We start from the raw sequence: 14672 nt of genomic DNA, 5'->3' as shown, positions 1-14672 counted from the left end.
CTCCTCTCATGAGCCTCCCCCACTACAGGTCAAAGGCTTTGAATAGCATGTCCCTTATAAACTCAGCCATTCACCCTAGAAACAGCCAGAAGGAACCCTGTAGATGTGTGCAAAGATTTCGCTTTGAGAATGTTCCTCACTGGAACATTCCTACAGTGAAAATAATTCTTACATTTTTTTCCCCATGATTACAGTGGGGAAAAATAGGAAACAACCTACATGTCTGTGGATTGCCTAAGCGCGTCGTGATACAGCCACAAATAGAGAACCACCCCGCCTTCCACACTGCTGCCGAGGAAGACCATCCAGGGACAGGCAGGAGCGCTCACAGCGTGTTGCCAAGTGAAAAGAACACGTGATGAAGTAGTAAGATCCTAACTTCATGATAAAAATAAGACCCATATCACGGTGGATAGATGTGTATGTATATAATATTATAAATATACACACACATGCATATATATTAACATTTGAATGGCTAACATCGTAGTGTACTTTTTCAGCCTTAAAAAAGTGTGTCTGGCCAGCCGTGGTGGCTCACGCCTGTAATCCGAGCACTCTGGGAGGCCAAGGCATGTGGATCACAAGGTCAGGAGTTCGAGACCAGCCTGGCCAACATGGTGAAACCCTATCTTTACTAAAAATACAAAAATTAGCCTGGCGTGGTGGCACACACCTGTAATCCCAGCTACTCCGGAGGCTGAGCCAGGAGAGTAGCTCAAACCCGGGAGGTGGAGGTTGCAGTGAGCCAAGATTGTGCCACTGTACTCCAGCCTGGGTGACAGAGTGAGACTCCGTCTAAAACAAACAAACAAACAAACAAACAAACAAAAAAAAAGTGTCTGTGTCTGTTATACATATTATATATAAAAAACCATATATATTCATATATACACACATATGTATGTATATGTATATATGCTCACGCTTGTAATCCCAGCCCTTCTGGAAGCCAAGTTGAAAGGATTGCCTGAGGCCAGCAGTTTGGGACCAGCCTGCGCAGCATAGTGAAGCCCTATCTCTACAAAAAATAAAACTTAAAAATTTACATAGGTGAGCCTGTAGTCCCAGATACTTGGGAGACGGAGGCGGAAGGATCCCTTGAGCCCAGGGTTCGAGGCTGCAGTGAGCTATGATTGCACCACTGCACCCCAGCTTGGATGACAGAGTGAAGCCCAGTCTCAAAAACAAACGAAAAAATATTTATATTACTTATTAGTAGTAGCTGATAAAACTTTGTTCTGCCTAGAGTCGGCCTTGGTCTTGGAGGCTTAGAGCACAGGGCAAAGTGGTCAGCGGGAGCAGATGCTCAGAATTTGGGACTAGGAAGGCGCTGACAAGGCCTTCATCAGGCTTTTGTGAGCCCCCTTGTGAACCTCCACCAGCCATCATAACAAAGTTCCCGGCCGGTGCAACGGCTCATGCCTGTAATCCCAGCACTTCAGGAGGTGGAGGCAGGCGGATCACTTGACCTCAGGAGTTTGAGACCAGCCTGACCAACACGGTGAAACCCCATCTCTACTAAAAATACAAAAATTAGCCAGGCCTGGTGGTGCACACTTGTAATTCCAGCTACTTAGAAGGCTGAGGTGGGAGAATCACTTGAACCTGGGAGGCAGAGGTTGCAGTGAGCTGAGATCGAGATCACGCCACTGCACTCCAGCCTGGGCAACAGAGCATGACTCTGTCTCACACACAAAAAAAGCAAAGTTCCTGTGGAAAATATGTTTTCTGGTTTCCAAAAGGTACACTCATGGATACGCATTTGCAGCACAGGCCGAGGTCTGTGTGCCCTCGAGGCATATGAGGGTCTCGGGAAAGCCTGTGGCCTGGAACGGTATCAGGTCTGCCCCACAGTGCAGCCTTGGGGTCCTGACGCTTGCGTTTCGTGTCTCCTGCACAGATCAGCTGGACATCATCTCCATGGCGGAGACAACCATGATGCCGGAGGAGATTGAGCTGGAGATGGCAAAAATTCAGCGTCTCCGGGAAGTCTTGGTCCGCCGGGAGTCTGAGCTCAGGTTCATGTGAGTGTTTTGGGGATGTGACTGAGAAAAGAAGGGTGTGGAGGAGAGAGGAAAATCTAATATTGATTGATCACCTACTGTGTGCTGGGCAGTGAGATAAAGGCATTATGCATGTTTTAAAAGCCTCGTTTGATTGTCATGACCACCCAGAGAAGTGGGTATTGTTATCTCCTATTTTAAGCAAGACCCTTGTTGGAAATAGATGCTCTGTGCCACAAAGAAAAATTAGCACTGAGACAAAGGATCTTTCAGCAACGCAATTTTTACTTCCCGGACTGCAGGAAGGGTACTCTTGCTAGCCGTTTTGCCGCAAGAGTACAATGAGCAAAGGAAAACACACAAATTTATTTCTTACGCATTTGGGGTCATCCTTACTGCTGTGTCTGATTTCTTGGCTGGAGCCAGACCTCACAATCTAAACTAAAACCCAATTGGCTAATAACTTAAACCTTTTCTAAACAGGTAAAAGCAATGGGGAGCTAAGACATGCCTTTGAGCACATCCAGCACAGATATCTTGGTTAAAGTACAAGGACATAGAGTGTAATATATGCCTGTAAGCATGGCATGTCTAACAGCTACATAGGATAGGGCTTAACAAAGTTATTTGCACACTTATTCTTTAACGAGAAAGGAAACTTTAAAAGGAACTTTTCTACTTCCCACAACCCTGAAGTTGGAATTGAATTCAGGCCAATCTGACTCCAAAACCCCAGCTCTTTCTGTATCACCCACGGAAAAGAAAGAGGGACAGAACGCAGAGGTGGTACCCTGTGCTGGGGTCTTTCACAAGCACACACTCTGCTCTCAGATAGGCCTGAGATTTTTCTTAAAAGCCGATCAGCTTGGGCAGGTTGTGTGGACTCTCTGAATTTCAGTTCCCACATTTCTAAAATGGGGGAAAATAATGATATGGGGTCCCTAGCAACATCAGAGTCAGGTGGGTTGAACACTCCTTATCTACACAGCACAGCATTCCTGAAGAGTTGCAGGTGTCTTTCAAGACAGACTCTCATTTAAAAAGTTGGGTTCTGACCAGGCACAGTGGCTCATGCCTGTAATCCCAGCACTTCGGGAGGCCAAGCCAGCCAGATCATGAAGTCAAGAGATCAAAACCTCTTGTGTGTGTGTGGGTGTGTGTGGATGTGTACGGGTGTGGATGTGTCTGTGTATGTGTGTGAATGGGGTGTGCGGGTGTGGATATATGTGTGTGGATGTGTGTGTGCAGATATGTAGATATATGTCTGTGTGTGTGGATGTGGTGTGTGGATGTGGTATATGGATGTGTGTGTAGATGTGTGGATGTGTGGATATGTGTGTGTGGTGTGTGGATGTGCGGGTGTGGATGTGTGGATATGTGTGTGTGGTGTGTGGATGTGTGTGTGGATGTGATGTGTGGATATGTGGATGTGTGTGTGGTGTGTGTGTGAATGAGGTGTGTGGGTGTGTGGATATGTGTGTGTGGATGTGTGTGTGGATGTGTGCTTGTGTGGATGTGTCTGTGTGTGGGTGTGTCTGTGTGTGGATGTGTCTGTGTTTGTGGATGTGTGTGTGGATGTGTATGGATGTGTGGGTGTGGGTGTACGTGTGTATGTGTATGTGTGTGAATGCGGTGTATAGGTGTGTGTGTGGGGGGTGTGGGTATGTGGATGTGTGTGTGGATATGTGTGTGTGTGTATGTGTATGTGTGTGTGTGTGCATGCACGTGTATGAATAGATGTGCACATGCCTGGCACTTAGCCAGGGCTTAAGGACAAGAATAGCTAGCATTTCTTAAGCAGCAGCTCTGCCCTAAGCTCTTGGCTTGTGATCTCACTGAATTTCCTCATCAAGCCCATGAGTCTGACCACTTCAGGCCAAGTGTCAACAGTAGATTCTTGGATAAATCAAATTATCTAAAGGATACAGAAGGACCTGAGTGTTGTTAGGACATAGATCAGGGACTCTGTCACATTCTCCAGGGAAGGAACCCCCTTCTAGGCCCCCAGATATCTTGCTGGAATGGGGTCCTACGGACAGTATCAGTTGATGATGATGCTCCCCAACCAAGCTCCAACTTGCACGGTGTGTAGCCTGCCCCGAGGTGCACCTGCCTCATCAGTCTCAGAGATACACAGTGGACTCTAAGGCTGCCAGGACAAAGGATGCAGCACGCTCAGATCTGCACAAACTCCTCATCCAGCATCCTCAGCCCGCCAGCCCAACAGGATTTGAGCCAAGTCCCTGCTTGAATTCAGTTTCTCGGCTCTTTCTCAGAGCTGGTTTTTCCTGAAGCTGTGGGGCTTATCCTGTGAGCGGGTCCTCAATGGGAAGGAATGGGAGGTTAAGAAATTTGCCCAATACCGCATTAGCTAATAAGTAGCCAAGCTAAGATACAGTCTGATTCCAGAATATTTATTAAATGAATCAGGGAAGGAAAGAAGGAAGGGAGGAAGGAAGGGAGGGAGGAAGGGAAAGGAAGGGGAGAGGAGGGAAGGGGAGGGAAGGGGAGGGGAGGGAAGCAGAGGGAAAAGGAAACTTTGACTCTAACTACCAAAATAATTCCTTCAAGCTGATAAGCTCCATGAGGGCAGAGACCTTATACAACTTCCTCATGTCTTCTCAGCATTTTGAACACTGCCTGGCACTTAGGTTCATGAATATATGTCAAATGTGCAATAAATTATTTTTTCTCACTCCATCCTTACCCCAACGATCCTCTTACACACACCCACACACACACACATACACGTGAGACACTCTTGGCATAGAGTAGGACAGAGAGAAAAAAAATTCAGACCCTACTGATCATCTTCAGGCTCAGGCAAGGAAGCTTGAAATGACAGGAATGTGACAGCCCTCAGCTGAAAGCCTCCCAGTGACCACAGTGTAATAGCTGCGTTGAGATTGGTTTTGTCACACCTGCTGCGAGGTAATCACCTTAATACCCATCAGCTGCTGCAGAGACAATATGAGTGAGACCCTATTTCATGGTTGAGAATGTGTCTCACTTCCACGGCTTCCTGCTGCATTGATTCTTTATTTCCTTTACTTTTTTGAGACAGAGTCTCACTCTGTTGCCCAGGCTGGAATGCAGTGGCGCGATCTCAGCTCACTGCAACCTCCACCTCCCAGGTTCAAGCAATTCTCAGCCTCCCAAGTAGCTGGGATTTACAGGCATTTGCCACCATGCCCGGCTAATTTTTTTTTGTATTTTTAATAGAGATGGGGTTTCACCAAATTGGCCAGGCTGGTCTCGAACTCCTTACATTGCGATCTGCCCACCTCAGACTCTTTTATTTTTATTTCTTGCGACTGGGTGTCGCTCTGTTGCCTTGGCTAGAGTGAGTGGTGCAGTCTTGGCTCACTGCAACCTCTGCCTCCTGGGTTCAAGTGATTCTTGTGCCTCAGCCTCCCAAGTAGCTGGGACTATAGGTGCCTGTCACCACACCTGGCTATTTTTTGTATTCTTAGTAGAGATGAGGCTTCACGATGTTGGCCAGGCTGGTTTTGAACTTCTGGCCTCAAGTGATCCACCCTCCTTGGCCTCCCAAAGTGCTGGGATTACAGGCGTGAGCCACCATGCCCGGCCTGCACTGACTTTTAAGCATGAGTCCAGGGTGGGCTGCCTGTCGCACCCTCAACACCCTGGCAGCCTGACATTTAGATTATTTCATGGGCTTGCTTTTTCTTGGCTGATTTACCTTGTCCTTTCCCCCAAGATCCACAGCCTCTGTCTGTTCTCCCTCTTTTCCTGCCAAGACAGTGAGGAGGAGGAAGAGGGAGATTCCCCTTCTCCCAGGGAACCAGTGAGAACTCGGGAGATGTGGGATCAGAGGTCATCATCCTGGCTCTCCTACGTCCTTGGTCTGTGACCTTGGGCGCATGACAGAGCACACAGAGTTGCTGTTTCCCACGGGCACTGACATGCCACACTGAGTGCTACATCCCTTCATGCATTCACCCCTTAATTTTAGCTTCCCGAGTCCTCGCAAGAACCCCAATAGAGTGAGTTCTATTTCTTTCTTCTATTTAGTGAGTGAGGAAATTGAGGTGGGAGAGGCAGAGTGTCTTGTTAAAGGTCACCAGCTAGGATGAAGTAGCAACAGGATTTGAACCCAAGATGTCTGTCTTGGGGGTCAGAACCCTTAACTTGAGGCTATTCTGTTATCTTTATTCTCCATGCCAGGACCCCTTTTCTCTTTGCCTTACTCTTCTACAATGCAAGGACAAACTTCCGATTGGACACCCCCATTCCCACACTGGGCCTTATCTTGTTCTGCCATCTTGAATTGTGTATGGTGGAACTTGGATGAATTCTATTCAGTCAGGCTTTGGACTTTTCTGTACCACTGAAACTGACCCAATAGTCCCATCATAGATGTTCTTTCTGATAAACACAGAAGTTGACTTTTCTGATCTTAAAGCTTAGAGTTTACATTTGTTTTATCTGAGTTCCTTACTCAGGAAAGGACCCCCAGGCCTCTCAAAAAAGTATCAAATAACTGAAACTCGCCAGATTGCCCCATTCAGACAATGAGATGCAAGACCCCTCATTCATCATGTTGGCTTCCTTGCCCCTCCCTAATTCCTCTTTCCTTACACATTGTTACATTTCTTCCCTGCTATATAAACTCCTAGTTTTAGTTGGCCAGGGAGATGGCTTTGAGACTGAGCCCCCATCTCCTTAGCTGCAGCACCGGAGTAAAATCTTCTTCCTTGACAATACCACCTTCTCAGTGATGGGCTTTCTGTGTGGTGAGCAGCAGGACCTAGACCAAACCCCTGGTGTTTCAGTAGCACCATTTCTCTGCACATAAACAGTGTACTTATTTCAGACACCAAAATGATGAATTCTAATGTAGACAGTCAAGGTCTGTGAAGTCAAATGCTGGGAATTTGCTGTAGAGAACACTGTTCCCATAAAGACTCTTAAGGACCACAACAGTTGGCATTTACGGAGCCCTTATTGTGGCCCTAGGCTTGTGCTAAGCCCTTCACACACATGCTCACATCACCCATGTCAAATGCTCCCTAACAGAAAGCTACATCAGGAACTACCCCAACACAGGACACCCATTTGCCCTGAATCAGGCCCAAGAGGTCCAGTTCACAGCCCAGCAATGAGTGAGCTCCCAGCAGGCAGGCCAGAGCTGAGTGTGCTCCTCACTCTGAACTTCTAGTGTGTCTTCTGCTGACTTCTCTTTGCTTGGCCTCTGGTTTCCAATGTGTAAAATGTCATTTAGAGATCTCTCTCGAGGCTTGGCAATTTTATCAACTTTACTGGAACAGGGAAGTAATACGAAACCACCTCCAGAAAAGAGGCAGCCAACATCTGGGAGGTAATGCTTGAAACGCCTGTTTTCCCCTTTCCTGACCCTATGTTCCACCCACCTTCTAGTCCTTCCCACTGCTACCCCATCTCCCTACCCATCCTGCCCCCATCTTACTGCAGGCAAGAACTCTCAGAGGCTGTCAACAAGCTCAGGCTCATTTTCTCGCCTTCATTCCAGCACTGAATCACATCATTAGTTTTTAATAATTTCTCTTGCAGCCCCCCTCTCTCGCTTCAGCTTTTCCACGACTCGTCTCATCTACCATCCGCTCCTGCTGTTTATCTGGGTTTCAGATAATTAAGTATCTTCGGCCTCCAAATGGGGCAGGGGTGTGGTTATCTTCCTTTTACACCCACTTGCTGGATTTTCATAAAAAGGGATAGCATGCCCTGCCGCTCGGCTCGCTCTGGGCAAAAGCAGGTTTTAATCAGCCAGAGTCAGAACTGCAGCAGGCAGGGAAGGTGGGCGGCGAAGGACATATTGCAAGAGCACAGCCTTTGACTTCCAATATTTCCAGAGCCTGGGCTTGAAATTCAGTAACTTCATTTTATGAAGAGGTACCAAGTGTGATGAAGGGGTCAGGCCCTGGGAACCTGGCAGAGTCAAAATGGAGTAACATTGGCTGGGCGCGGTGGCTCACGCCTGTAACCTCAACACTTTGAGAGGCTGAGGCGGGTGGATCAAAAGGTCAAGAAATCGAGACCATCCTTGCCAACATGGTGAAACCCCGTCTCTACTAAAAATACAAAAATTAGCTGAGTGTGGTGGCATGCGCCTGTAGTCCCAGCTACTCGGGAGGCTGAGGCAGAAGAATTGCTTGAATCCGGGAGGCGGAGGTTGCAGTGAGCCGAGATCACGTCACTGCACTCCAGCCTGGCGCCTGGTAACAGAGCAAGACTCTGTCTCAAAAAAAAAAAAGTGCATTGTATTGAAAACCACAAACACAAACACACACACACACACGAACGCATAAAGAAACTGCATGCATTGTAGACAACAGTTCTTTTGAAATACTTTCTATGCTGGCCAGTTTTCTAGTGTTTTGCTGTTTTGATTCACATAATCCTCACTACCACCCTCTAGGCAGAAAATATCACATGGCCCTTATCTTACAGATGAGGAAACAGAGGCACTGAGAGTTCAAGTCACTTGCCCAGGGTTGTACATTTCCCATGAAATAGCATTCTGGATCCAGATGAAATGGGCAAAGTTCCCTTGTCCCCCTCGCAGTGTGTGCACTGGGGAAGTGGCTTGCTGCTTCAGTGCCCTGCTGCTCAAACCTCTAGGGTAACATACAGCTGGGCTGGTTGTCGGGCTCCAACCCCACGGCAGTGTCTAGGGTGGATGCTCACAACTCCTGCAGCCCCAGCAGCCGTGTGTTACAGGGTGCCCTTTTAGGTTTGCCATCTATAGGCGGCTTGTGTTAACCCGATCAATTAGACCCTCTACCTTGTCCCAAGGACAGAGGACTTTCTGTATCCCGGGTTCCTGCCTCGGTGAACCAGAAGAATCGGATCACCCCGGGCTTGGAGAATGAGTGCAAGGTTTCACTGAGTAGCAGTACCTCTCAGCAGACGGGGGAAACCACAGACGGATGGAGTGGGAAGGTTTTTCCCTGGAGACGGGCTGCGACTCTCTTCCAACTGCCCCAGCCCAACTCAGCCTCACTTGGCTAATCGATGGCCATGTACTCTTCCGCCAGCGCACTCCCTTTGTTTTTTTTTTGAGACAGTCTTGCTCTGTCACACAGGCTAGAGCGCGGTGGCGTGATCTCGGCTCACTGCAACTTCCAACGCCCTAGTTCAAGTGATTCTTCTGCCCCAGGCTCCCGAGTAGCTGGGATTACAGGTGCGCACCACCAAGTAATTTTATTCGTATTTTTAGTAGAAAGGGGGTTTCACCAGGATGGCTTCGATCTCCTGACATCATGATCTACCTGCCTCTGCCTCCTAGAGTGCAGGGATTACAGGCGTGAGTCGCCGGCCCGGCCCTTCCTGTCTTCTCGCCTACAGCTGCTTGTGTCTTCCTCCGCTGATCCTCTGCTCTCCATCCAGCAGCTTGTGTTTCCGCCCACTAGGGTCTTAGGGTTTTTATAGGCACAGGATGTGGGGGTGGCAGGCCAGGGTGGTCTTGGGAAATGCAACATTTGGGCAGGAAAAGAAAAATGCCTATCCTCACCTAGGTCCGTGGGCACGGGGGGGGGGGTGGGGGTGGGGCCGTCACCAGGGACCACGCCCTCCTCTACCCAGCACTTCCCTTCCCTCCTCCTATGGCATTTGAAGCGACCACGTCCTTCCCTTCCCACCACTTCCCTTCCATATCGCAAGAGTCCATGGTCTCTGTCATCAGGCTGTGAGGTCTCCCAACGAGCTTTGAATCCTGGTTCTACTTCTTACAACTGTGTGACCTGGAGCAAATATTTTATCCTGCTTCGAACTCAGCTTCCCCATCGGTACAATGGGGTCAGCGATATATCTCCCTGCAGCATTATAGCAAGCGGTAAAAACAGACCACCGGTATGAAATTGGGTGGCCCTTCCTAGGTAGTAAGCAATTCAAAATTCCCTTCTTTCCTTTCATTGTTAACGCTGTGCTTTATGGGAGAGCAGGGCATCAGGGCTGCTTATAGTCGTCCCCAGCGAATTCCCAGAAAATATTCCTCTCCCTGAGAGAAGCTGGGATTCACCGTGGTTTCCTTGAGACCCCTTTGGGAGGGGCCGACTCTCTGAGTGTGGCTCTCAACCATTAAGTGCAACTCTACCCTGGGGCCTTGATTTTATGATGATGACTATCAAAATCTTTTTTTATAAACCTGCATTTTTTCCCCTTTAATGAGCTGATAATTCTGCAGTCTGTTAGGAAGAGCTTCAAGCCAAGGGCAGAATGAAGCATGTGCGCTTATGTAACTTGACACATCTCAGCCATATTCGGGAGCCCTGCGTCACTCTAGTTGCACTAGGGGTTTTAAATAGCATCTTCCAGAACAGGTCACTGTTGCCGGGGCCACTGTACGTATCAGGTGGGAAGAGCTGCTCGTAATTGCAGAAGGTCTAAGAAGCAATTTCTCTTGGATAAAATATACAAGAATTTGGGGTGTAGGGGAGGGAAAGGAAGGAAAGGGAGAGATTAGAGGGAGGAGAAAAGAGGGAGAATGTTCTAAGCTAGACTTCTGAATGGAAGGATCCTCCTGCTGAATTTCTAAATGTACTGGGAGGTGGGGAGGAAGGTGGTAATCTGTGTTGATCGAATGGAGAAATAAATGTTGGGCCAGGTGCAGTGGCTCATGCCTGTAATCTCAGCACTTTAGGAGGCCAAGGCAGGTGGATCACCTGAGGTCAGGAGTTCGAGATCAGCCTGGCCAACATGGCAAAACCCTATGTCTACTAAAAAAAAAAAAAAAAAAAAAATTCGCTGAGCATGGTGGTATGCACCTGAAATCCCAGCTACTCAGGAGGTTTGAGGCACCAGAATCACCTGACCCCAGGAGGCAGAGGTTTCAATGAGCCAAGATTGTACCCACTCCACTCCAGCCTGGGTGACAGAATGAGACACTGTCTCAAAGAAAATAAATAAAATAAATGTTCTGCACTTGACAAGCTCTTGCTGCTGCTACAAGTTGTCTTTCATGGTCGGAACAAGTTTCCAGAAAGAAAGTACTCCTCTCTAGAAGTTCTATCTTCTAGAAATGTACTGCATTCTGCTCTGAGGACCACCTCTGAACCACCTAGACTCCACTGGGTTGGGAGGCAGATTACTGTGTAAGACCCTGGTGATGGTTAATTTTATGCATCAGCTTGACTGGGCCACAGGGTGCCCAGATGTTTGGCAAAAGATTCTTCGAGGTAGGTGTCTGGGAGGGCACTGGTGGATGAAATTAACATTTGAATTGGTAGACCGAGTAAAGTGGACTGCCCTCCCTAATGTAGAAGTGGGTGGGCCCCATCCAACCAGTTGAAGCCCTGACTACAACAAAAAGGCTAAGAGGGAACTCCGGCTGCCTGACTGCTTAGGCTGAGACATTGGTCTTTTCCGACCTTTGAACTCAAACTGAAACATTAGCTCTTCTTGGGTCTTGAGCTTGCCAGCCTTTGGACTGGAACTTACACCATCAGCTCTCCTGGATATCCAGTTTGCCACCTATAGTGGACTTCTTGGCCTCTAAAATCCTATGAGCCAATTCCTTGTCATAAATCTCTTTCTAGGCTAGATTTAGTGGCTCACGCCTGAGATGAGGAGTTCAAGACCAGCCTGACCAGGGGTGGTGGCGTCCACCTTTAGTCCCAGCTACTTGGGAGGCTGAGGCAAGAGAATTGCTTGAACTCAGGAGAGGGAGGTTGCAGTGAACCAAGATTGTGCCACTGCACTCCAGCCTGGGCAACAAAGGGAGACTTCATCTCAAAAAAAAAAAAAAAAGGATAAACAAATTAAACAAAATAAATCTCTTTCTACATCTGTCAATACTGTTGGTTCTGTTTCTCTGGAGAACCCTGACTAATAACTAATAGAGCCCCCTTTGTTCTCAGATTTTTTTTTTTTTTTTGAGATAGAGTCTTGCTCCGTCGCCCAGGCTAGAGTGCAGTGGCTCGATCTTGGCTCACTGCAACCTCTGCCTCCTGGGTTCAAGTGATTCTCCTGCCTCAGCCTCCCAAGTAGCTGGTATGACAGGTGTGAGCCATCACGCCCAACCAGAAAGTTTATCTTTGCATCAACTTTCATTTGGATTGTTTATCTGATTAGCAAAGATCTAGGGAGTTGGATAAAATGAAGATATAGGGAAACTGGCTCTACCTCTTTAGAAAACAGTTCAGTGTTACCTAGTAAAGATGAACAGGTAATTATAACCTGCAGTTTTGCTCCTGGGTCTACCCCTGGTTAGCCACTAGCTTCACGTGGCTATTTCACTTTAAAATCATTAAAATTAAATAGCATTGAAAATTCAGTCCCTCGGTAGCCTGAGCCATGTTTCAAGTACTCATTAGTAAATAACAGCTAGTGGCGATTGTATTGAAAAGTACACATTTGTATAGAACATTTCTATTGTTATAGAACATTCTATTGACCAGCACTGTCCTAGAAAAACTACACATGAGCATCAGGAGGCGTGTTCCAGAATGTTCATAACTGCTTTGTTGGTATTCTAGTTGTACCACAGAATACTATACAGCAGTGAAAAATGGATAAGCGTGTATGAACATGAAAGCATCTCAAAAGCAAGATGCTGATTAACAAGTTTATGTAAAGTTTATAAAACTAAAATATATAATTGTGCAGGCATTCATATATGAGCAGTAAATGATAAAAATAAAAAACATTAACACGAGTTTGTGATGGTGTCTACCTCTGAGGGAATAAGAAAAGTACGAGGGAATGGGGCACATGGGGCCATCAGGAGTCACACACAGGTTATTACTTAAGTAGGATGCTTGGAACATAACTGCTTTATTATTCCACAAAAATAATGAAGTATTTTCTAGATAGAGAATCACAAAAAAAAGAAAAAATATAGTAATATTTCCATAAACTATGAATAAAATATTTATTATATTATTTAACTTATGTTTATTATTGTATATTTTATTATAATATAAAGATCATATATTAGAAAAATAAAATGTTTTATGCATACTTTTATGTATAGTTCACACACACTTCTGTTTTTTAAATTGTGGCCAAATATATATAAATATATATAAAATAATATTTACTATTAATAGTAAATATTTATGTGTTATATATATTACTTACATATAACATTTATTATATAAGAGAGTAAATATATGTAATAATATTTACTGTCTTAAACCATTTCTTATAGTTTTGTGTGGTTAAGAACATTCATAATGTGGTGTAACCATCACCACCATGCCCCTCCAGAATTTTTTTCATCTTCCCCAACTGAAACTGTGTACCATTAAACACTAACTCCCTTCCCTCTGGCTCCTGTTAACCAGAATTTTACTTTCTGTCTCTGATTTTGATGACTCTGTGTACTTCATAAAAGTGGAATCAGGCCAGGCCCGCTGGCTAGCACCCGTAATCCCAGCACTTTGGGAGGCCAAGGTGGGCGGATCGCCTGACCTCAGGAGTTTGAGACCACCCTGTGCAACATGATGAAACTCCATCTCTACTAAAATACAAAAAATTGGCCAGGCAACCTGGTGCCCACCTGTGGTACCAGCTACTTAGGAGGCTGAGACATGAGAATAGCTTGAGCCCTGGTGGCAGAGGTTGCGGTGAGCCGAGGTCCCGTTACTGCACTCCAGCAGCTTGGGCTCCAGAGAAAAAGTGGAATCACATGATATTTGTCTTTTGGGGGACACACACACATTTCTAAGGGGAAAATGCTGAGACAGACCAGCAGGGGAAGACACAGTATCTGATACTTCCACTTAAATGTCTCAAAATTACCTTTAACTCAATCTGTCCAAGTCAGATTCCTGATCCCCCCATCTACCCACAATGCCCTCCAGCCCTAGCTCAGAAAATGTCCCAGCACCACCATCTATCCACAGAAATCTCAAAATTCCAAAATTAGACATCACCTTAACCCCTCCCAACCCACCACCTCATATATTCAGTTCGTCACCAACTGGTGTTCGTTTCACCTCCTTAAAATAGTTTTCAGCTGTCCACCTTTCTCCATCTACACGACTACCACCCAGGTTCACACACCCATCTCTGTCCTGCAGCCAGAGAGATTTTCTCAACATGCGAATCTGATTATAGCTCTCGGATTTAAACACTGTCTGAGTCCATTCCTGTTGCTATAACAAAATTCTTTAGACTGGACAAGTTATAAATAGAAACTTCTTTCTCACAGTTTGGAGGCTGGGAAGTCCAAGATCAAGATGCCAGCAGACTCCAAACCTAGTAAGGACTCATTCTCTGCTTCCAAGATGGTGCCTTTTTTCTGTGATCTCCAGAGAGGAAGACCACTGTCTTCTCACAAGCAGAATGGACAGAAGGTCAAAAAGGACTGAACTTGCTCTCTTGAGTACTTTTGCAAGAGCACTGATCCCACCTTCTAAAGGTTCCCACATCTTAATCCTATTGCACTGGAAATTAAGTTTCAATATGAATTTTGGAGAGTCACAAACATTCACACAATAGCAACACCTTCCAGCACGTGTTAGCATGATAAAGCCTATGAAGTCCTGCTAGACCTGCTCACACTTCTCTAGCCTCTTCTTTTCTTCCTCCATTCCCTACCCCAGCTCCCTCCCTGACACACACATGCCACTTCCTTGGGCCTTTTAGTCTCCACCCTTTCCCCGGCCCGCCCCCACCCCCTCCCGCCCAACACACACACCACGTCCCCTCCTGCCATGAGGG

The 14672-nt window shown here is 46.5% G+C and overlaps 1 protein-coding gene across 1 annotated transcript in view; it reads left to right on the top strand.

The window, feature by feature from the left end:
• BMERB1 (bMERB domain containing 1) overlaps window positions 1-14672 on the top strand; it is a 167247-nt gene that overhangs the window by 95306 nt on the left and 57269 nt on the right. Inside the window, exon 2 of the mRNA XM_012477438.2 lies at window positions 1904-2027. Coding sequence (XP_012332861.1) covers window positions 1904-2027 — 124 coding nt within the window. The remainder of the gene's footprint in view (window positions 1-1903; window positions 2028-14672) is intronic.

Source organism: Aotus nancymaae, unplaced genomic scaffold (genome assembly GCF_030222135.1).
Source record: "Aotus nancymaae isolate 86718 unplaced genomic scaffold, 86718_ANA_hifiasm-v0.15.2.pri h1tg000049l, whole genome shotgun sequence".
Lineage (NCBI taxonomy): Eukaryota > Metazoa > Chordata > Mammalia > Primates > Aotidae > Aotus > Aotus nancymaae.
The sequence above is the reverse complement of the archived record's forward strand: the minus strand, read 5'-3'. Positions and strand labels throughout refer to the sequence as shown.